At 39.8% G+C, this 24,845-nt stretch overlaps 1 protein-coding gene and 1 long non-coding RNA gene across 2 annotated transcripts in view; one reads left to right on the plus strand and one right to left on the minus strand.

Annotated features, from left to right (window-relative positions):
• Nucleotides 1-3,749: 3,749 nt before the first annotated feature.
• Nucleotides 3,750-24,845, minus strand: part of LOC138006107 (uncharacterized) — a 45,553-nt gene continuing 24,457 nt past the window's right edge. The window contains exon 3 of the long non-coding RNA XR_011123847.1: nt 3,750-4,259. This is a non-coding gene — a long non-coding RNA (uncharacterized lncRNA). The remainder of the gene's footprint in view (nt 4,260-24,845) is intronic.
• Nucleotides 4,778-22,808, plus strand: LOC138008826 (uncharacterized). The gene is made up of 13 exons (XM_068856119.1): nt 4,778-5,105; nt 6,854-7,320; nt 8,763-8,940; nt 10,107-10,226; nt 11,185-11,244; nt 11,680-11,769; nt 12,262-12,696; nt 13,531-13,554; nt 14,566-14,952; nt 16,012-16,124; nt 17,453-17,511; nt 19,309-19,472; nt 20,158-22,808. The coding sequence occupies exons 1-13, from the start codon at nt 4,778-4,780 to the stop codon at nt 22,806-22,808; spliced, it is 5,076 nt and encodes a 1,691-aa protein (XP_068712220.1).

The raw sequence follows: 24,845 nt of genomic DNA on the forward strand, positions 1-24,845 counted from the left end.
AGGATGAGAGACCCTGGGAACGAAGTGGGTGAACACGACATCATGTCTGGGGGCAAATGTAAAGAGAAGGTTTTGTACATTTGGTGACAGATGCTACTCAGGCTCAAATGCAACAACATTAATTTCTCTGGCTAGGTTGTGCGCAGTATTAGTAAAATGCTTATTAAAAGCTTCTCTTTTAAAGAGAAGGTTTATTATTTTAAAGAGGTTTATTATTATTATTATTATTATTATTATTATTATTATTATTATTATTATTATTATTATTATCGATAAACAAAAGATTCTCCGTATGTATAAGGGTCCTTTTATTGTTACAAAAGTTAATTACAAGTTAAATTAAAATACGGCAAAATGTGATTTTGTGGAAAAAATAAATTTGGTTTCAATAGGACCACAACGTGACACGATAACAAAAGAGCCAAGTTTATAGTAAATATCATTCGCTTCAAAAGAACATCATTACCTACAACAAAAACACGACAAGTCCGATAGTCACTATAGTGAGATGTCATTTGAATACACATAACTCCTAGAGAGCGCCCCATTTTTTTTCAAATTTTTTATAGGCTCATACACACCAAAACTGCCTAAGCAGTATAAAGCTAACAATAGGCAAACGTGTTTGTATATATAAAAAGAAACAGTTCAACTGAACACAACAGACGAGTTCACGTTCTTGAGTGCATCATAGGTAATCAGGGAAAGTTGGAGAGAAATTCAAAGGTTTGAAAGGAAGCTCAAAACGATGAAAAGTATTCATGACACGCAATTTTGGGTTTTTTATTTTTCAAAACAGAAGATATGCGTTCAAAGGTGCGGCAGAATAAATTTGGAGAGAATGGCTATTGTAGGAATTATTTTATTAAAAAAAAGAGTTTCTGCCATACATTTCCTGTAATTACAAAGGCACCAAATTACAGAGAATGTATGGAGACAAAAAAAAAGCAATATTTAGAAATTCCAAAGAACGGAAACCAAGTCTAGATCAGTTGTGAACATGAACTTATTTGTTTGCTTTATGAAGGCGAAAGTCTATAAATTAGAGTCATGTACAGTATATTTTGGAAGGATTACGTTTTTGCAAACGTTGGCCGTGTAGCACTTATATATGAACAGACTTAACTGATTAGAGTGTAATGTGAAGTGCTAAGTTTCCACCCCGTATGAACCATGTGAGCGTTAGCCCTACTGATGGAAATGGGCTCACACAAGGAGAGAGAAAAACTCTGACGAGGGTGGGAAAAATTTGCTTTGAATTTCCCGCCATGTTGCCCCGATTACCCATGATGCAATCAAGAGCGTGAACTCGTCTATACCAGGAAACCAAACAGGTCGGAGACAATCAATTGGTCATTCAGTTATAATACGAGAAGGACAAGAACTTGCGACATCCAAAGACAACAATCATACAAATCTATTTGGTGGTCAAACGGAATTTGTTAGTAAGGCTTCCGTAGGCGGGCTCCTACGCTTCCCTATTTCTCCTTCAATTTAAATGATACCCTGTGACTTGGTCTATATTTAATTGTCAAGTTTAACATGTACAAGGGCGATTCGTTAACCATAATATAGACCTTCCGCTATCTGGTAGATATGGTGGAATCATTAATTGACTCCAAAGATCACCTGACCTGAGTCATCATTCAGGGAAACATTTCACCTTGGCATCCATTTTTGTTAATTGTTGAGATTAAGACTCGTTTTCCCTTAAGATATCGTGTAGAGAGGAAGAGGACAATAAAATAAACGTTTAGATGCCTTAGTGAACACGATTTTCCAACTGGTGGTCTTGGTGTTAAATTATGATAGCGGGTGATTCCGTTAGATCCGAGGATCATTAATTAAATGAATTGTTCATATGTGGAGACTGAAGTACCGAAAGATAACATGAAATAAAGGGTGGTCCATTTACTGCAAGTGGTTCCTCTTTATTTCAGTAAATTGCACGAACGTTTTGAACAAATGTAAAATGGCTGAATACACTGATAGATTACCCTTTTCTGGAAGTCGTTTTGAGGTAGAAAAAGGAAAATAAGCTGGTGGAATGGCAGGTCTTTAAAATCAAAGCTATTACAAACAAAACAAAGATCACGAAAATCAACTTTTCTTCACACCATGAATATATTAATGAGATTAAAAAGATTGATAAATGGCAGCATCACAGGGATAGTTTTAACTCGGTAAGTAATTATTTTCGACCATTACCCTGGTTTGAACGCATTTTCCCTTCATATTTGGGTAAAATCTAACCCTTTTGCAAGGATAAAGAAGGATTTACTTAGATTTGCTCTGGGCCGTTTGTAAGCGTATTGAAATTCTTTGTTTAAGTTTCCGTGAAATTATCTCATAACTCGGAAATTATATCACCATTAAGATATCTTACTATATTCTTCACGGCCTATAATCTTCCCGAGCGTAAAATTAAAGGCATTGCGCGTGTATCCAAAAACAAAACAAAAAAAAACCACAGAAGATGCTACCCAGTTGTTAAAGTCACTTCAGTTATAAAGTGATGTTATCGCGTACTTGAAGAATACAAATGTTATTTTTCGTTTGAACCAGCGAAGGCTGGACTTGCCTTCCTTTTTTCCTTCAGGGAGGCTAGGACGAACGCCTTTAAAATATCGTGGTCTGGTATTAATTTTCACTCCTCATTTTTGACTGAAACAGCCATCGGTTTAGAGAAAAAAAAAGTCAACAGTCATCATTTAGCAATACTTTCAAGTTGGTCTTGCAATTGGTATTAGTGATTGTAGCTTCTAAACAAACCCTTAATGGTTCCAGCAGAACCAATGCCTTAGAACTTACTCATTCAGCCGAAATTGTCTTATTTCACATAAGCCTCAAGTAAACGGGTTCTGTTTGGAATTATTGAGTTCGGTCGGTTTATTCACACTGCTCTCGACCTCTCCACTTATGTCCAAGCTAAGATTGATGCACGCCTAGCTTTGACATCCAACACGGTGTTCCTTCAAGTCTTAGCGTTATTTTTAGGTTGGGGTAAATGCAGCTGTTTATCTTTAGTTGAAAAGCAGCATTTTCGGGAAACTTAATTGTCGAGTGTACTCCGAGACGCGAGTGGAGTTTAGAAGAAGAGCAAGGGGACACTTCGTGACGCTTATTGAAATCGGCGTGCATCAAATTAGGGTCAATCTTGGACCTATCTCCCTCGACAAGTGCAAAGTCATAATTGTGTTATTCATCTTTTGGGAATATATTCTTGGGAGTCAGATTAGAAGAAAAAATAATTGTTCGCTTAGTGTTTCAAGCAAAGATTACAATCAAGGCGTCCATGCTTACATTGGGCGAGAACGTTAAATCAAAATTGAAAAAGCCGGTTCTCGGCTTCTTTCGGCTACAAGCACAGTGAAAGTGCCTCCAGCAGCTGCTTTGTTATTGACATTGATCTTGTTATTAAAAGAATCTTTGTTTTAGATTTGGTAACTTAATAATCCTCAACAGGCAGATACTATACATCCTATAACTAAAGGTACTATTTATGCGGAATCACGGATTACAGGAACAAAACAATTTTTATTTTCAGCAATAATTAAATGGGACCAAGCACAAATTCAAAACTGACCTCAATCTGTGTTTTCCGATGAAGCCAAATGCCATTGAAAAGCCGGACTGCGTATTAAGAATTACTGGTAGATTTTTATAAGTTTCAAAACCGTGGAATCAGTGAACTGCAACGCTACGAAATGAAGTAACCATACAAGATTTTCCTGTTTTTCAGACTGCAATGAAGTTACCACACTTGCAGTTGATATTTCAGCTCTCCATTGCATTTACGGTTTTTCAGGGGAGGGATGGTAAGTACGAAATATGCGAGGTATCGCAAATGTACTCAGAAATAAATTGAGATTAATTTTCTTAAAGAAGACCACGCTCATAAAGCAGTTTTTCATTTAGTCTTTTAAAGCTAAGACAATGAGATTAGGTTGGCTAATCACAATCTACACACCAATGCATGTAAACCCAAAGCAAAAATTAATCGTGAGAAACCCCAGGAGGCCACAATTGGTCTTGCTCTGTCAATCGCTGATTGGTTGAGAATATGGCACGAAATGTTGTCTGTGACTGGTTGAGACTGTAGCACGATGTCTTGTCCTACGTACGGCAATTCAAACCGATGTAAACGCAAGATTACTTTTAGAATTTACTGAAACTCTTTTTGTTTTTAGAGAAAACAAACAAAGAAATCACCTTTCCCAGCAACCGAAGTACCCATTGAATGGGATCGCTCCAAGTTTCTGAAAAGTAAAAGAATTCTATTTAGTTAAAAAGTAAAAACTGATTGCTGTGTTTTTCTTAGAATTTTACTGTCTTGTTTGTTGACGAAAGAGAAAAGAAACTGGTTCAGATGATTTTAATGTAATTTTAAGTAAAAACTCAAAGAGAAATTTCTCATAAGCGGGCCGCCTTAGGATGACTCTGAAAATGAAAAATAGTTACTGGAAAGAGAATAGTCATAGATCTTGCTCGCACTAAGTTAAACTCCATTTTTTTTTCGATTTCAGCTGCCACTTGCACACGCGCAGTGGATATAGCCTTTGCAATCGACGCATCAGGAAGTGTTGGTCAATGGGGTTACTCCCAGGAACTGTCGTTCATTCGCACGGTAGTGCAACGTTACGGAATCTCTCGAACAGGAACTCACGTGGCAGTCATAGAATATAGCTCAAAAGCCACTCTTGAAATACCACTGACAGGCTACTACGATTATTCAGGGTTTAATCGAGCATTGGGACGGCTCCCATATACTAGAGGAATGACTCGGATAGATTTGGCACTTAAAGTTGCGGCCGAGAAAGTGTTCGTTCCATCAGGGGGATCCAGAAGTTCTGTTCCCAAGATTTTGATACTGATGACAGATGGATATCAAACGCAAATCGCGGATGTTTCCACGCCGCTAGACAAGGAAGTACTGCCTCTGCGAAGGAAAGGAGTGCAAGTGTATGCCCTGGCAATAGGACCCTACACCAAAGAGCGTGAATTGAGATTGATCGTCCAGAAGAAAGAAAATATCTTTAAATCCGCCACTTTCTTGGATCTTTTAGAAATAATTGGTGATTTAGTCACAAAGACGTGTGCGGAAGGTGAGTGTTACCATACGATACACGCACCCTCGTCATGATCTCTCCAAACAATAATTCACTACTTAAGGGAGGAGTAAAATGAGCCAACCGTCGACCTCACGTTTGTCAGTTTAATTACTGGGGAGCTTAAGCACGCGCGTTTTTGAGACGCGGACGGCAACCGGAACAGAACATTTCGCGTGCCAGGACAGTGGTGTCTCCTGGATTTTTATACTAATCATCTCTAATGGAGAAACGATACTTAGCACTATAAATGTGGTTGAGTGAAGACAAGTTGAAAGGGAAAACAGCTCACTTCCGGTTGCCGTCCGCGTCTCAAAAACGCGCGTGCTTAACGAGTTATCGACGTTAAATATGACCGCTTCACTTTTACTCTAATCAAATTAAACACTGGGTTTTAGTGAGAGGGGAAAGCCGAAGACCTCAGAGGGAAGCCTATTAGTAAAATCGCGGCATTGCTAAGGGTGAGACTAAACAATATCCCATGATGTTTTACGATTTTGAAACCCACCTATACCCACGGGCTGTAAAGAGCTCTAGAACACAACATGCAGTCCTTCAGTGTTTGAAACTGGTTTGCCGGGTTAATTAAACGGAGAGCTTACAGGAAAACGTACTCGAATGCCTTAAGACTCACATAAGTAGGTTCTAGAACACTTGAGAACATACATTGAAACTACATAGCTCGGAAACGTACACCGTCACACACAAATTTACATAGAAGTAAAGGACAGGATAAATTTAACTAAAACAAACAAAACCCCGCGGGACAAGAAAATTATACCAATGTAACACTATAGATCTAGAGAAAGACCTACCAAAAATATAACAAAACTATTGGAAACACTAGTACTAACAAAACTAAAGAAGCGAACTTGCAACAAGTACTTAACAATTATTCCATGAGCGCGCGTTGGATATGAGACGGTAAATAGCCAACGAGGTGCGTAGCGCCGAGTTGGCTATAACCAGTCTCCTATCCAACAAGGGCGAATGGAATAATTGTTTTATTAAATTCCTTGAACTCCAAATGTTTGGAAATGGCAGCCAAAGAGAAATCGAAAAAAACTTGATGAAGATGCGACCTTGTGGTCAGACAGACGCAGATTCATCACAAAAAAACATTTCTTGCCTTTTCACGTACTTCTAAACGTCGGAATCGATCCAAAGTTTCCACAAAAAATGGGGTTTTGTTTTTGATTTATTCAGAGTGAAATTTCGCTTTCTGGCGAAAAAAAAATTAATTAGCTTTGCAACGCTTAGCGCAATCAATTGCCATATAAGGTCAAACTTAGGTATATGAGCTGATAACCGAGATTGAGTGAACCAATCAGAGCACGAGAAATGCATTAACCGAGGTTGAAAAGTTAATAATGCTTATCAACTCGTTTAATAGTGCTCACGCCTTATACACCTCCACCACCAAAGTACTCGACTCATACTAGTGTGCCCCTTATTGATTTCCCTTGGATGATTTCAGATGTCTTCAGTTTTTAGTATAGACTTCAATGCCAGGAAAACGCCTTAATTAAGATGTGTGGGAATGTCACGTGCAATGTTCGGCACAAGACGGAAATTTCTTGTTACATGGGTCATTTAAAAAGCCTTAACTGCGAAATGGAATAAGTATGAGATGCGTCAAAAGAGTAGGAAACTAAAAATGTATCCGTGTCGTTTTTAAGTGGCTAGTACGAATCCTTTTAGCTAAACGTCGTTCAGTTATATTTAAATTTTGATTCTTTCAACAGCTCTCCCTGTGGCATTTGCCATTTATCCTCTGAACAAACAAAATCAAGGAAAAGACATCAGTGCACGCAGGGCTCCCACTGGCGTCCTGAGTAACGTTCCTAGTTTACCTGGGCCTTATGGGAGACCAGGAGGTTCGTTTTATTTACTGGGAACATCAAATAGTTTCATCGACTTCGCAAACGGCCTTGGCGGAAAACTTGACTCATGGACGTCAATTTCAATATTTCTGTGGGTCTACTCCGAGGGACAACCGGGTCCAATCGTCAACTATCGCCGAGTGGGGCAAGGCGTCGGTCTGTGGTTAAAAGGACCACGACTCCTAAGTGGTTCTATTTACAGCCGTCGTAATCATCTTTACCAAAGAAGCATGAATTACGTCAACTTATCGCCAAAGAAGTGGTACTTTATTGGCCTAACATACGATTACACCAAAGGAATGGCTGCCTTGTGGATTGATGGAAGAAAGGTAAGAGGCAAAAAAACAAATGTGGTACTCATTTGCATACCAGGCGCTATGAAGTTGCAATATTCCACACCTTTTAAGCATTACCTTTAAAAGATTTTAACTGTATTATCGTAATGGAAACTAATGGTCGACATTTTCTCGTCGAATTGTACGACTTTTTTTAAAATGTTTAATTTTGACTGGAGATGCACACACCTGCAGAGGTGGGATACAATGACACTCAAAGAGGCCTCTTTAAACCAGACCATATCACTAGGGAGTCCGAACCTCCTCTCTGCGAATAGCGCGTAGTAATATCCTTTTCACCCCAGAAATGATCAATGTGGAATTTCTCGTTACATTATAAATACAATGTCAACCACACAGGTAATGAGAATACCGAAATCGTTAATCAGGGGATAGTGTCTTTATATAACACTGAATTCCCCTTGCTGACATGGAAAAAATATATAACATTGAGTAAGGAGAATGGACATTTGGATCTTGGGTGTGAATCGTCTTTGTAGTTGGTCAAATCCGGGTTCAGGTTGAATCCGTTTTTACCAAGGTTAAGTTGGTAATTATCACTCTACCTAGGTTTAATATGCAATCTACTGTAGTTTAAAGCAGCTATCAACCTCCCAAAAGTATTGAAAACACCTATACCTTCCCTCAAGGTCTGTCTTACGGGAACAAATAACTGTATTTTGCACTTACCGGTACTCGGTACTATTCATGCTCACCACAACACAGTTCTTTTCATTAATTACTTTTTTATAATAAGTGAATTGATATCCATGCATAATAACCAAAACTAATCCTAACGGCTAACCCTAATCTCTCTCTAGACCTCTAGGCTTAATTTAGGCTGCAAAAGATTGCTAGATGTCCTTATAGGATTTTGCAAATTAATTATGTAGATCTAGATTTATCTGAGTGCGTGTTGAACCTAGGTAAAATGAGGATCACCAATTTAACCTAGGTCAAAACGGATTCAACCTGAGAACGAATTTTGCCGGCAACAGATATTATCCTGCTACACAAATTCAGTGTCTGATTTCTTCGTGACGCAATAACATACATCACGATGAAAAATTCCCCATCTGATTGACAAACAGAATGCAGTTTTTTGTAACACAGAGCAGAAAACAGGTAATTCAGTGCAAAAGGCGGTATAACAAACCAAGCATTTCGGTCAATCACCAAAGAACGTCACAGATAGCCAATCAAATGCGAGCCATGCATGGCGAAATTTTGCGTTATTGCGTGATACGAGTACGTTGCTTCTGCTCTGTAAATTTTCCATTTCTAAATTTCACTATTATTAACTACACTTGTAAATTTTTTTAAAGGCTAAACATTACACTCGTGCAATTTGTAGGTCTCTGCAAAGTTACTATTCAGTCCTGACTGAATGTGATTGCCTATACTAATGTGTCTTTCTTGATTATGCATGGTTTCAGGTGTCTCAAACAAGGATAGGGCGCATTTATCTGGCCACTAATTATCCAATTCGAATGGGGGCAATGACAGGCAAAAACGAATACTTCAAAGGCCGCGTCACATGTCTCCAAATATATGGCACGGCTTTAGATGCCAGTGACATTCCCCTCATAAAAAACAAATGTGCTGCAAGAGATCGTAAGTACACACCTTCTACATTGAGTACTCTGGCATACGTACATACCTCGCGGCTTTTTAAAGCCTTTGTTACAATCAAACAGAAGAAATAGTAAGTCTAAGCACGAGGCCTTCTTGAGCCATGACTGGCAACCGAAAGTGACTGTTTTCCTTTTTAACTTGTCTTGAAACTATCACATTTTTAGTATTATCACAAGGCCCGTACTGCTCCGCGCGCCCGTATGAGGGCCGTACGCATTAGCGCGAGGAGGGCCGGAAAAAGTTGTACGGCCCTACTAGGAACACGTACTGCTCCGAGCGATGCAATTTTAGGGGATTTCGTCGCTTTTAAACATCCAAGTAATTTACAGCTAGAAAAGCAAATGCAAACAACATATTAGATAAATTTTTTGTGCATATTTTTGCTTTTAATTTTGTCCCAACTTCATCTTTTGAGTGCTCTTAAATAGTGTAAAGAGCCCATATGATAAAATGCTTATTGACTGAGTTTAGGTCGGACCGGACAGGAAAATATTTGGCCCTCGGTCATGTCGCACGGACCTCACTGCGCTTGGTCTGTACGCCATTACCTCGGGCCAAATATTTTCCCGTCCGGCCCTCCCACTCAGTCAATAAGTACATATTATTACATTGGTGATTATAGAAAATTCTCTGTGCTGATTGGTTGCACTTGAGCGGTTTTTCAAAATGTCGAGGTGACAGACGAAGAAATTAATTGTTTTAAAGAAAATCGATACTTTTCAAATAATCACCTATGTTATTATTGTCAAATAATCACCTATTTAATTATACTTAAGCTTGGTGAATATCGGTGAATAAAAACGATATTCACCTCGCCTTCGGCGAATGTAAGCATGTTTTCTCTGTTAAAGACGACTAGTTTAAACATCTGGGAGAAAATTACGTCCCGTCACGCGAAATGTTCAGCTCCGATTTCGGCACGTCTAGTGCTTAAGCTCTCAAACAACAACAACAACAACAACAACAACAACAACAACAACAGTGTAACGAATCCCAAAGGATGGAAAGAGTTCAAAGAGTTGAACAATTGCTTGTCATGTAGAAACACTCTGCATCAACTGCTGCCATTGCGCCAAATTATGGAACCTCCCACACAACGTGTTGAATGCGCTTGGCTTTAATCATCTACTATCCGTTGTTTTCAGAGAAAGATCCCTGCCTTTCCAGTCCATGTCTAAATGGCGGAAGCTGTATTTTCGACACTCAAGCACGTACCGGTTACCGCTGTCGCTGTAAAACCGGATATAGTGGGCTCAGATGTGAAAGTAAAAAATCTCTACTCTTAACTTATTTTGTAGTAAAGATCATCAAAGTTACGAGGGTTATTGAAGTAGCAACGAAAGGAAAAAGTTGAAAATTTCAGATTTAAACGAGAGTTGAACCTATGACCTCTGCCTTACTAGCTGCTCTTCCAATTAAGCTACGAAACCAACGTTATTGCCAACATAAACGTTTTTCATTTTACTACTTCAGCTGACTGGAACCAGTTTCACCACGCTTAAGAGACCCTCTTATTAGTAGGGTTGTCACTACAACACTGTATCACGTAACAGCCATGTTATGCTACCATATGAAACAACAATATATTATTGCTTAACAAAATGTGGTCACTATTGGTCACTATTGTGACTATTGTAATAGTCCTAAAAATGAACTTGGTGACTCCCATTTTTTACTGTAGATTATTAATTAGCAATCTGAGATAGAACTATTAGCAAAGTTTTAAAAAATTCCTGGGAGCCGATTTAGAACTACCTTAAATGTTCGAAAAAATGAAGGTAGCTTTAAATCAGTTCCCACGATTTTTTAAGACCTTGCTTATAGTTCTATCTCAGATTAATAATTACTATTCTACAGTAAAAATGGGGTCAGCAAAGTCATTTTTAATATATAAGCAAGAAAAGACGAAATGTAGGGTGTTTTTGAAAAGCTTTCATGTTGCCATAGTAACCTATTACGTCACAACAGTGGCCGCATTTTGTCAAGCAATAACAGATCTTTTTGCAGATATGGCGGCCATTTTGATTTATTTTATATTGTACTATATATATTTTTTGGAAGTATGGTAGACCAGTTGATGCGCACGACGACCATAGAACGTGCACGTGTGGTGATCAAATGAAGTCTGCACATGCGCACAAGCCTGATGACGATACCTAAGAGGAAGGCGAAGATGTTTCCTGGATATTTCCCTAACTGTTCAATTTTGCACTTATCTTACAGTCAAACCTACTCAGCCGACTGCAAGACCGACAGGTCGACCAACCACGCGAGGATCTACAGGTATTTCGAAAGTGAAAAAGGACCTTTACCATTTTTGCGCTTAACATATGTTGCTCGGGATCATGTCATTTCATGTCTCTAAATAAGCAGGTAAAAAGTATCACAGCACTAAAATCAAATATTGGCCTTAAAGAAGAAAAAAAAAATTCGGGGTGAAAACTAACGAACTCAACCCCCATCACAAGTCCGTGAAACGAGAAACATCGTTCGAAGGCAAGTGCCCTTGCTAAATCTCAATAGTGAGACACTAAAACAGTGGCCGATAGGAATTTTTCAAAATTTTTAAGTAGAAAAAAGACTTTTAGAGTATCGTCAATAGCAAAGGAAGTAGTATGCCCTAGCAATGAGTTCAAATGTGTAGTTTACCGTTTGGCCAAAGTGAATGTGTAACAGATTAAATGCTACAGAAGTCGCTGGTAACCGTATCTTTTTCAGGTTCACCTGGCCGAATATTTAGTTCAACACCAAGTCAATTGACCACCCCATCAAGGTCATCGGGAGCTGTCATACCGGGAGGCAGTCTAGGTATGCGCACTTCTTTTCAGTAACTGCTCCTTGCTTCTTCTTCTTCTTCTTCTTCTTCTTTCCGTTGCCTAATCTGGATCATTATTTCCTTAATATTACCTGAATATATAGTCGAGTTTTAACTCGCATAGATTACAATTTTAATTTCATTCCTGGCAATTTCAGTTCAAACTCGCTCTTTATGGAATTTTTTCAACTTGCCTCAGAAGTTAACTAACTTCTCCGCCGGATAACATAAATTTCATTTCGTTTCTGCAAAAAAAAAATCATCTGAACAGAAAGAATCTAGATATCTACACAGGAGATCTATTTTCGAGATTACGACCTTGGTCATTTCGTGATTTCCTATGAAATTACGTGGGCTACAGTTTCAGCTATTCCTTAAGATTGCTGCTAACATGTCTTCAAATGAGGTTCAGGGAGTGTAGTGTCATATCGTACTCATTAAGTAAGGGCATTAACAAGATTGATCCCAATTGTTTTTGCTTATAGCTGGATTCAGAATAGAGATTCTAGAATACATCAACAGATTTCGAAGAATTCACGGTGCAGGGCCAGTTATCCTTTCCATGCGCATTTCTATGGTCGCTCAAAACTGGGCACAGTCACTGGTCGCGCGAGGCACTGCGTCCATAGACCCAAGCACAAGTTATGGAACGAATGTCTTTACCAGAGTGGGTTCTCTGACCGGATTGGCACAAATAGCTGTAGTCACGTGGTACTCCTCAGTGAAGTATTATGATTGGGCAAAGAGAAAGTCAAAGATCCTAGCATTGCCTTTCATCCATATGATTTGGCTCTCTAGTAACTTTGCTGGTGTTGGACTTGCCAAGTCATCTTCTTCGAAGTTCTATGTTGTGGTGTACTTTGACCCGATGCCGGGGAATAAAGAACCGTTACTCAAGGACAATATTTTACCATACACAGGTTTGCCACTAATATATGTGTTTTAAAACTATTAATTTGAATTCAAATACTGAAAGAGTAACGGAAAAATAACTCGAAAATAACAGAAGAAACTGAAATCTAATATGTTTCTTCGCGGATATTTAGACCGTTGGGATCAATTGTCGTGCCTGTTTGAAATTTAAAAAAGCTTCCTTAGCCTTACGGATTGAGTTGTAAAATATCTGTTCGATAGGAATTAATTGCTGATCTGATCCAACGTAAACCGACAGTTTGTCCACGGTTGCTTGAAAACTGGTTTTTCTCTGCTCGAAGTTGGCCTAACGGATTTTTCAAACTTTCCAAACTGAACAAGACATCGGAATGGGCAAAACCCACACTTATCTTTTGCTGCAGTTTCTGCCGGTGTGCTTACATGCTTTACCGCTTTTTTGGGTGCCAGTAGACGCTCCAGAGCAAGTTTGTTTACAACCGCAAGCTTAATTAATTAAGTGATTGGCAGCTTCATCACGGCCTGTTACTTTTTTGGTCAATTGTTGTAGCGTGCCATGTAGCCGGAAGCTAAACAGAAAGTGGGCAGCTACTGAGAAAAGCCTAGTTTTTGGGCAGGCAGTTTTTCTCACCCTCTCTTCCCCGCCCTTCACCCCGTCGTTTTGGTCAGTTGGCCCAGACCTATCCCATGCACTTCCAATATGGCGTGTTATACGTGTTTCGCGCACTGATTTCAAGATCAGTAGTTTCTTCTCCTCTTTCTTGCTGACATTTTGAAATACTTTTTGTCTGGCAAACAGTACCTGTCTGTACATTACAGAAACAAGGAAACAAGACAACTGAAAATACTCTTCTTTCTTTCAGATGTATACATCCTTATGCGAGGTGGTAAGTACACAATAATAATTAACAATTAGACCCGTAGACCGCAAGGGCTACGGGTCAATAGCCCATGAGGCGAAGCCGCATGAGCCGTGGCCCTTGCGAGGGAGAAGGGTCTAATTATTTCAGTATCACCCAACTAGTCGGACAGAAAAGGTAATAATAAAGTTAGCAAATGCAAATTGAAGAAATAGTTTTTTGGGAATAAAACGAAAGAAAGCGTCACGCTTTTAGCCACTCGAGGACTATAACTAATAGCTCTCTAGTAGCGTAGCCAATTAAAATGCAGGATTTGCATTAATCCACTAGTTGGGTGATACTAATAATAATGATGATACCGAAAATGATGAAGATGACGATAACGACGATAACAACAATAATTATAGTGATGACGACGATGATGACGACGATGATGACAAAAGATGATGATCAGGATCGCGATTATGAACAAATATTTGGATGACAACGATGAGTTTAATTTGCAAAAGTAAGGAGATGAAATCCTGTCCAGTTATTATCGTGAAAAGAAATCACAAATGAGGCTAACGTTTCCAAGCGTGACGCTTTTCATTGTAGTCTTAACTCAGATATACGTTCAATAATGTCGTTCACAAGCATTTCACACAACAGAGAAAACTAACACATTATCGACGGCATAGTCCAATCAACTTACTTAGGGTGGGTTCCATTGACCGTATTCCGGAATAGGAATACATGGAATAGAAGTTAGAAATCCTTCGTTTTTACGGAGATTTACATTAACATTGTCAAACACCTGCTAAAATGCTATCTTTAACATATATTTATTATCCTTGTTGCTTCAAAACGCCAGACATACCGTTTTAAATCATCACTCAATGTATTCTTATTCCGGAATAGGTTCAATCGAACGCACCCTTAGTTTCAGTGAGAGAATAAATCTGTTCGGAAATTGCCCGCATTTCTGCATTCCTGGCAATCAGAGGAAATTGATAGTGTTTCCTTTTATAATACAGTACTTTTACATTTTGTTAACAGTGACATGCAACCCGGGATTTCAGAAATTCGACGGAACGTGTTACAAATATCACAGAGACAAGCAGACGTGGGAAGCAGCGTTGTTTCAGAGTGCAATGGTGAACGCCACATTGGTGTCTTTTCACAAATCACAAGAGGAAGCCTTTGTTCAGCGACTGATACCAACTGGATATCAAGAGCTAATCTGGACAGGACTAAATGATCGAATCACAGAGGGAACATACACGTGGTCAGATGGAACTAGTGTTGAATACTCAACCTGGAAGGCAAATGAACCAACAGGAGACAAGGAGGACTGTGTTGGAGTTCAGGTGACGAATTATGGAACTATGTCGGACGTCCTTTGCAATCAACTTCACAACTATGTTTCAAGACAACCTCTTGAAGGTGAGAGTCCATTGCTGGATTTTAACAAAGAGACCTTCCTTGAATAACAGGGTCGTCAATCTCTGACAATAAAGGATGAATTGACTCTGGAGAATTGAGTAAAAAATGGAACATACAGTGTCAATACTGTGAAAATCGGTAGAGAACAACATACAACATAAACATAGATCGGCTGAAACATCACCAGCAGAAGTTTCAGTTATTTGTATGCTTGAAAGTGTGTATTTCTTTCCTTGCAATCTTGAATGTTGCTTGCACCACAAGGAAAAAGACCAACCGTAAGCAACAGCTGACCGGTTAGGTCACCGTTGTAGAGTCTCACTAAACCAGAATTCTCCAGTAAAGGATGCTAAATTGTAATCCCCGTCTCACGGGGCTAATGTGGTCTTGGTACGATTCCCAGACTCGGTGTCATATTTGGGTTGATTTTGTTGGTTTTCCACTCTGGGGTCCGTTTCTCGAACGTCCCGAATACTTTTCGGGCCCGGAAGGCCATTTCTGAAACTGCCATTCGCTTGTTTTGACAAGCTGTTCTTTTGACATGTTTTCGGGACAACTAAAAGCACAACGATTGTGAAGTTTGATGGCTTAAAAATCCCTCCGTTCATAAGATACAGAAAGAACTGTGACACCCAAAAAGGGCCCCTACACCGAGAGGTTTTTCTCGGGTACTACAGTTTTCCCCTCTCCTAAAAAAGAAAATGTTTGATTTGATTTGAGTTAAATTGCTATGTGCAGAGTACCCAATTAGTGCCCCAGAGCTAGAGGACGTGACACTTAAATAAAGTTCATTCATTATTATGCTTGTGTTACGTTCTTTGCCAGCGCCTTTCTTGAAGTATACGTGCATGACGTAGTTTCGAGAACTTGTGATCCTCCTTGTGTTTTCAAATATAAGGTTGTGAACTGCATGAAAGCCGTTTGAGCTACATAACAGTCTGACAAAGTCATCCACTACAATTTTGTAACAAGCTATTTGTGCTATGAAATACCATAAATTATATGATGATGATGACTGCTTATACTGTCTTAATATCAGTCTCAAATGTATTCGTCTAGGTCTGATTACATATCGCACAAAGTTCGAACTGCCTTCCTCGCCGTGGACGGACGACTACAGTGAGAAATCGTCGCTCTCGTACATGGAACTCAAGCGTAAGATAGAAACACTGGTATGAATACCTAGATATATTCTAATTTACTCAAAGACCAGTTGACTAAGTTGGTTAAGCATAGGACTACACCGTAGTAGCTCGCGTCTCGACCTGATACTGTCCATACCTAATACTCAGGATAACTGAAGAGAACGTGCTGCCTTTGTAATTATATCTACAAGTGGTTCTTTCCAGTCTGCTTGCTTAAGGGCAACACAGGCCACTTATGGTTCAAACTCCTTTTACATTCACTCGAGTAACCAGCGCTTATGTTGATTGACTAAAACAAACGAGAGAACTTTCCTAAAAGTACAGGTCAAGTTCCAGAGGATATATTTGGGAAAAGCAAAGAGAGCCGGATAGTTATTTCACAACAAGGGAAAATATGTTTATAACTCAGTTAGTCATTCCTGTTAATGACAGCGTGCAGAAATTGACAGAGAAAAAAAACCGAATTGGTTTTGTGTAAAGGCCGGGACTGGCCCCAAACCAAGGATTTAACAATTTGAGAATTTTATACCTAAAAAATAAAGCAAGGGTGCATCCAGATTCCATTTCAAGACCGACTGAAAATGAATATGTAGCGTTCTTAACGATAGCGAGGTAACTATGCGAATCAGTTGGTCGGATATATACTAGTTATGCAACGCTTTCGACTGGTATACCCACGAGTCACTTGTATGACAAGCTAAATTCTCAGGCTTTGCATCGTTTTGAAAACAATTCTTTCATTGAAAAACTCCCGTTCGGTCCGTATTTGCTCTGTTCTAAATCGGTCAAACCTGGACACTACAGTGTATTACCGTCTCATATTTTGCGCGTTCTCTTGACCAAATACGGTTTAATAAATTACCTATGGCATGGTATAAATAGACATCAAAGACATGATGTCATCACCATAAAACCCGTATAAAAAAACCTAGTGAAGCCATGGAAAAACCCAAGAACCCTGTTAACCTACAAAGGAAGAATAGTTTAAGCCTGAAAAAGAAAAACCGGTTCTTGAAGAGTTTACTATTATGCATGGTCAAAACGTTGAACTACGATAATCAAACTCACTGTACTAAGTAGGCGGTCATCATCTTTTACCTTGTCTAAGAGCTCTAGATTTATCATTATTCTATAATTTACTGTTATATTGGGTTTGGAAGTTAAGACAAGTTATGCAGGATGAGTGTTATAAAGCATGTTTTCATGATAAGCAATGATGATATCGCTGTGAGAGGGCCACACCATTTGCTTTCAGTTGATTTTGTGGTCGACAACAGTCTGAGTTCGAAAAATCTAGCTTCTTACACACGGGTTTTACTTACTCTTTAATAACTATTTTTTTTCATTTTGTACAGCTTCTAGATATTTATAAAAACTACAAAACATTTGTGTCAGGATATGTTGAAGACTTCAGGTAAAATACTAAAAATTTATTTATAAAACGTTTGCAATCGAGAGACTATATGTCGCTCATCTCACTGGAGAGGTTTTCTTTTCACTTAACTTCTATTGGAGATTCTAAATGATGGCAATTCCGTACTGGCTTTAAGTGTATCTGACCTAAAGTGTTTTTCGTTTTAAAATCTCTTCACACTTAATATGAGCATATTTTGACGGTTTGTTCTCAAAATTGATCTCACAAGTTCGGCCGTGGAACGCCTGGTTTTATCAGCAAACTTCACGAAATTTGTGGGCTTTTTTAAAGTAAAACTGCGGAGAAAAAAAGCACATTACGTCTTGTTGAGTTAGGATCAAGTTTAACTTTTCTAAAAAAAAGATAACTTCAAGTTAATTTAATTTTAAACTGTGAACTTAAAGCACTATAACATGAGGGAATTTTATCAGTGATTTATTGAGGCATGTTCCAAAATTTGGTTCCAGGAAAAGCAAGAATCCAGCGACTACAAATGCACCTACAAAGAAACCCGGGTTCCCGACACCTAGCTCTGGAGTAGCTGGTGGGACGGCCCGGCCATCAAGCCAACCAACATCTTTTGTAATATCGACTCCAGCCACAGTGTCAACCCCAAGTGGGTTAACAACAACAAAACCACCGTAAGCAGTTAATTTCCTCTCTTTTCACCGTGATTCCATGTTTTGCACGAGGTACTAAGACGCTACGTGCATTCTAGACTCGAGAGCCTCTGGCTGTTTTCACGCGAAGAGGATTGGACTCGGTGACCTTATTGACTCAAATCGTTTCAATACCAAGTTACTTTCTAGGATATCTTTTTCTTCATTTTAATGTTGCTTGCTGAATTTAGTCCCGCATGACATTTTTAATGCACCTATTATTGTCATGAGATTCTTCTTCTTTTTACAGTACATTAATCATACAAGTAACTAACAGAACAGTTCTATGGAAGCACTGACTGCAAAAAGCTGGCATTATAGCACAATTCGAGAACCATTCGATAAATTTTAAGAACGTTTAGTGAGGTAGAACACAAACGCTAAACCAGAATTTCTTAGGCCAGTTTTAACAATGTTATTAAGAGCCCGCACCTTCCTTGTTACTCATTGAATACACTTTGTAATTCAGTCCTGTTAAACACAACGTTTCACAACCAAATTTTGTGAAAATATTGGAGAGATTTAGCTTCGCGTTTACGGCAGACGGCAAACGTGAAACTGAAATTTGCGTTTTGCCAAAAATCAAAGAAACTGGTCTGATTTTAGCTCCTTTTTTGCCTGTTATCTACAAATGTCGCGCAACTTCTAAAATGAGAGACAAAAGTTGGAATAACAGAATTTTCATGCTTTTATGACAAGCAACAGCCTGCCATTTGACGTTTTCCGTTTCACGGAAACGCGATGCTAAATCTCCCTAATGTGATTGGAAATAGGAATTCATCTGCTGGTATATTTTAGCTATATCATTCATTAGTATATACTAAAACAGTGGATAACGTCGAAGGCGCGCTTTGATTGGCTACTTAAACTCCGAATATCCTTTGCTACTCTTCATCGAGCACGTCGCGAGGGATTTGCGCCCGAAATGCTGTAATCTTTGCAGGATTAAATAAGTTAAAATCATCTTTTTGTGCTATATTGTCTTGCTCTCTTAGTACATACTAATACTATAACAACTATTCACCTCAGTGTCTGTGGCTAGTGGTGGATATTTACCTCGCCGCACCACTAGCCACCTCCACTTCGGTGAATAGTTGTTAATTACCTCAGCATCTTAAAGTCCATTTTGTGTCTGTAGGGGAAAGTCGTTTGTCATTGTATCGCTCATTTTAAAGTTCGGCCCTGGAGTACCACCGGATCCCACAATATCGATTCAAGATTTCTTGAGGAAAAACCTTGGACGGCTTCCAGCACCAGTTAACCAAAAGACGCTTATTCAATCTGTCAGAATTGTTCTCCCAGGTAAACCTTTTATTTCCTTTATTTCTAATATCCCTTTAATGCTGCATGTCAAAATCGACAGCCTGGTTTCGTTGTAATCGTTGACAAGAGCAGAACCGTCGACTGTAACAACACATTAGAGAGGGACGAAATTAGAGAGGGTTATTAGAGTATGCGTGTTTCGACGCTAGATCAGAGAGTATGGCTTTCCACAATGATTGCACGATCAGTTTTAATCGCAGAAGACAGTACGAGGTTGTCGCATCTTCTGCAGTCAGATAGCGCCAGTTTCCAAATGATTTCAGAACCTTTTTTCGCGATCAGTGATTTACGATCATATGAAAACCAGTCTTAGGAGGAGTGGATCAACTCCACGTCACATTTTTCACCTACATATATTTTGACACGACTTTCCACAAAATCCCCTTGAATCAAGTGCTGACAGAGAAATGGCAGTTACGATTTACTGGTAAGATCTATCAGAGAAGTCCAAGTAAAAACAGACGTATATTCAACATATAAGAAAAAGAATTCCGCTACTTCGTGATATCAGCCAAGTCCTCTACTTCGAACTTGAAATCGTATGTTTCTGTGTTTGGACTTTGTTCCTGTACATTAAAAAGGCATGTAAAATAGAACGCGTGCCGTGAACAGATCTTTGAGCAGAAAGAAAACCAACCTGTTTATCACACTTTAATATTTCCAGGTATTCCCCCGGCTGTAATGGGATCATGCACTTCAAGTTGTCTCACGACTTGCTTCGTCAGTTGCAATCCATTCTGCTGTACTTCAAAGATACCGTCCAGTTATAACAATCAATATTCGGGGACACGACATGGAGTAATAGCCCAAGCAGCTCCTAACTTACTAGCCTCACCCTATTCACGTTCCGCAGTAAGTTCGTCACCAGGTCAAGGCATGGCACCAAAGATCAGGCCGATGGCATACCCAGTGACCATGACCAGAAAATGTATACCGCACTTCCTCAAGCCTTGTCCATCTGGAAGTCAAGGAATCTCGTTGGGGCCGGGATCTTTAAACATGCCTTTACTTGCTGGTCCTTCTGCGATGTTCCAGATGCAACCGCGACGTGTCACATCACTGCGTAAAATGGCGTTACCGAGACCTCCACTTGTCATGCCGCAGTATCCTTATCAACAACCGTTTTTTCCTAGGGTTTTTTCTCGACCAATGCCGTTGCCTTGTATCCCGAGTCCATTCAACCCTTGCACGAATCCGATAAAATCTCCTGCTGCAAAGCCTACATCTGTAATAGACTCACCATTGCACGTAATACATCTTCCACCAGCGCAGCCACTGGCGAATATGATGCAGCCACCTTGTGTGCCTAGTCCATACAGACAATGCCCACCAACACAGATACGGCCAATGAAGCCTGCATCAGTGGTAAACTCACCACTACACGTGATACACCTTCCACAAGCTCAGCCACCGGCGAATATGATGCAGTCACCTTGCCTGCCTAGTCTATACCGACAATGCCCACCAGCACAGATGCGTCCAATGAAACCTCTATCTATGGTAACCTCACCACAAGTAATACGCCTTCCACCAGTGCAGCCACTGGCGAATATGATGCAGCCACCTTGCGTGCCTAGTCCATACCGACAGTGCCCACCAGCACAAATGCGTCCAATGAAACCTGTATCTGTAGTTAATTCTCCACTTCACGTAATTCATCTCCCTCCGCTACAACCGCCATCTACATTCATGCAGCGTCCATGCATTCCAAGCCCATTCAATTTATGTCCACCAGCAAAGGTTCCCAATCTGAAACCAATTTCAGTGGTTAACTCGCCACTTCACGTGATACATCTCCCACCGGCACCACCTGCCCCAAGATTCATGCAGCCACCGTGTATCCCTGGTGCATTCAACTCTTGTCCTCCATCAAAAGCACCCACAGCTAAACCTATCTCTATGGTTGACTCCCCACTCCATGTGATACACCTTCCACGACCACGACCAGCTCCACCACCGCCACCTCTTCCTCAAACATCTTTCTTCCCAAGGCCACAACCTTACCTCTTCCCACGACCACAAATTATTCCTGTGACGTGCATTCCTCGTCCGTACTATCCATGCCCACCAAACTATGGAGTTAGAAAGCTTTCTAAGCCATCTCATAACGAGGGAAGATCTCGAACTATAATGCCAAGGCCAGGCATGAATGCATATCAGTTTCCCAGTGCACAACCGTATATGCGATCTCCGGTTGCAGCTTATGCTCCGTTTGCCCCACAGCCAATGTTCCCCTCACCAATACAACAACCAGTTCAGTTCGTACCTAATATTTATGGCTTTGGATCCCCGTTTCAAGCTTATCGTTCTCCTATTTGGCCTCAGTATATTCAAAGACCTTTGGTAATGGGCCCTAAAATTCCGTTAATCAAACCCATCTATGGCCCTATAAAGGATGCATCTGGAAATGACAAGGCACAGACTCAATCCAAACCGATTCCCGGGAAAGGACCAGTTACTATAAAGGGCTCTGTACTAGTATATCCTAAGCCAGCGCCAGCTAAACCTCCTCCTCCTCCTGTATCTCGGGTCTCACCTCCATGTGTTCCATCTATTATGAATCCTTGTGTCCCATTTCGTCCGTATCAAATGGCCTCATATCCATTCCCAGCATCTTATCCCTGCATCCCTTCTCTAGCGAACCCCTGTCTTCCAGTCCCTGGAAAACCAGCAGTAAGTACGACGACCGCAAAAACTTCACCACAATCCAAACCAATTTTGTTAACAAGACCGTTACAGGTACAAGGCAATGTTTACATGAATCCTCACCCAGTCCCGCAAAGAACTATATATCCTGCCAAGCTTCCATGCATCCCAACTGCAACCAGACCATGTATCCCATTAATGCAACCTCAACAACCTTTTCCTCAAGCAAGATACTTTTCGCCCGGGATATTAAATCCCTTTCCTTCCATCGTGCCTCAACAGCCTCTGAGGAATATTGCCCCCGTCTTCACTAATCCGATTATTATCAAACAGCCAATTATTCCCAAACAACCTTCAGCTCCTACAAAATCCCTAATACTCCAGCTTCCTGAAATATCTTTCGTTCCGGCACCGGCATCGCCACCTATTCCAAGTAACTGTCCAATTTCGTGCACTGTGCAGCCAGGCCCATTCTGCCCTCCATATTGCCCAGCTTATTGTTGCAAAAAGAAAACTGCAAATAAGGCACTTCCAAAAACGAAAACGGAACAGAACAAGAAACCGGAACACAAAAAGAAAAAGGAAAACACAAAGAAAAAAGAAAACAAACCCAACAAAACTACAAAACAAGAGACGATTCTGAAAGTGAAAAAGCCTTCTAAAGGATAAATCTATTTTACTGTTGAAACTATATCGTGCTGAGCCGAGTTGCTCAAAGTTTGTTTTAGAGCTAAGTGTAAACGTTATCGTCACCAAACTCTATTGATTGTCCGAAATTGTACTTTAAGGTCCAGTTACACGGTTTCGACATTGTTCAGCGAAGAGCATGGTTCAATGAATCAGAAGACCGGTCATGTACTTAAGGGGGTCGGCGTCAAACTATTTCAATGAGGCGGTCAACAAAGCTGAATAAACTATGAACAGATGTTAAAATCGTTTGACTGGGCCTTGAGCCAGCTTTCCACTTGACACCTTCCTTTGAAAAAATGGGCCCGAAAAGATAACTGGTGACTGTGTTAATGGTATCATTAGGAAACACGTTAGTAGGTTTGCCCAGTAGCTACTTACTCCATTCCACTTAGTGTTGAGATATTCCATGAAAAATACTTAACAGTAGTTTTGCCCAGTAGGTTTGCCCAGTAGCTACTAACTCCATTCCACTTCGTGTTGAGATATTCCATGAAAAATACTTAACAGTAGTTACAAGATTCTTTTTGTAAAATGCACGAGTCTTTAGTTCTAGACTACAATCCGGGAAAAAATTGTTGAGACACTTTTTATTTCCTTTTCAAATCCGAACAAGTTATTTGAATTTTCTTCTTGTGAAACCCTCTCAATCCCAAAACAATGTTGAAGGATAGCTTGGTTATTTCTGCTTTTTTGTGAACAACACTGTTTTGGGTGGGGAGGTGGAAAAGGACGAAATTTGAGGAGCTCAACGATTTTTGTTCAGCATTGTAGCTGTCCAAAGGCGACCATTTTCGCCTTTATGAGAAATATGAGTTTCGTTTTACTTTCGGACCGAGAGAATCAACGATTTATTTTCAGTCAGCCATGATATCACACGGTTAGACATGATACTAAAATTATATAAATGAGCTGGTCGTTCTTCCCAGGAAACGACGATGGTTGCAGTTAAGGCAACCGAATGCAAAATAATAGAGAGATTTAGCATTGCGTTTACGACAAACGCCTGGCCTTATTGCTGTTAGCTGCTGATATCCAACAACAGTACTGTTAAAAAAGGGAGAACGAAGATACAATAAGAGAATTTTTAATCTTTTGTGACACTGCGCAGCTTCCTTTCGTTTGCCATTTCAGGTAAACGCAATGCTAAATCTCTAAGATAATTGGTTAAATATAATCGTGGCGCCACATTTAAGTATTTTCATTGCTGTCCTTAGCAACCAAAATACCTTAAAACAAACAAACAAACAAATTTAAGGCTCTGGCGATACCAGCATACAGCAGTGTATCACTGATTCATTCCGATCTATATCTACGATATATAGATAAATATTGTAGATACATAGATAGATACATTATTGACTTAAAAGTCACATTGCAGACATAAAAGCCATAAAATAACAAGAATAATAAAATATTTTTCATAGGAATAAAATTTCGCTACAGATGTTTAGGATCTATATGCTAAGCTCATAATAATAAAAACTCCTTTACAACCATCGATGTCACAAAGGGGGCGAACAAAATTCAAATTCCTGAGTGATTAGTTGAAAGTGCTTTCACTGGCCGGAGCGTCTGAAGCCTATGCTACGGGTTTGCAGTAACCTCGTTGAACAGTTTAATAAAGGGCATTGCCTTCTTCCTTTGAAAAAGCGTTCGGAGACTAGCATGAGATTGACCTATGGCTTCCCTGTATGACATGCCGTGCAAGATGATCCTTGGCGCCTGCTTTTGCAGTCTCTCTAGGTTGTCCCTTAGGCATTCCGGTACGGCGTAATTGTAAACTTGACAAACATATTCGAGGATAGAACGTATACAGATGACATAAAACAGTGTAAGCTCACTTGGTGCAATGGAGGATCTCTTAAATTGCCTCGAGAAATACAATCTAGTAGAGACCTTCTTAACTAACTCCTTTGCATGTACATTCCATTTTAGATCACAACTATATGTTCAATTTATGCTTTCTGGAAGATCTTTTGCACCAATCCACTCATAAGCGACACATGATGGCGCAGA

The sequence above is a fragment of the Montipora foliosa genome, chromosome 6 (assembly GCF_036669935.1).
Source record: "Montipora foliosa isolate CH-2021 chromosome 6, ASM3666993v2, whole genome shotgun sequence".
In the NCBI taxonomy this organism is placed as follows: domain Eukaryota; kingdom Metazoa; phylum Cnidaria; class Anthozoa; order Scleractinia; family Acroporidae; genus Montipora; species Montipora foliosa.

Excerpts from the sequence above, each read along its gene's own strand:
- LOC138008826 (XM_068856119.1), top strand. The coding sequence starts at position 4,778 with ATGACTCGGATAGATTTGGCACTTAAAGTTGCGGCCGAGAAAGTGTTC. Across the intron at positions 5,106-6,853 it reads CACAAAGACGTGTGCGGAAG|CTCTCCCTGTGGCATTTGCC; the intron begins GTGAGTGTTACC and ends TTCTTTCAACAG. Across the intron at positions 10,227-11,184 it reads TAGTGGGCTCAGATGTGAAA|TCAAACCTACTCAGCCGACT; the intron begins GTAAAAAATCTC and ends CTTATCTTACAG.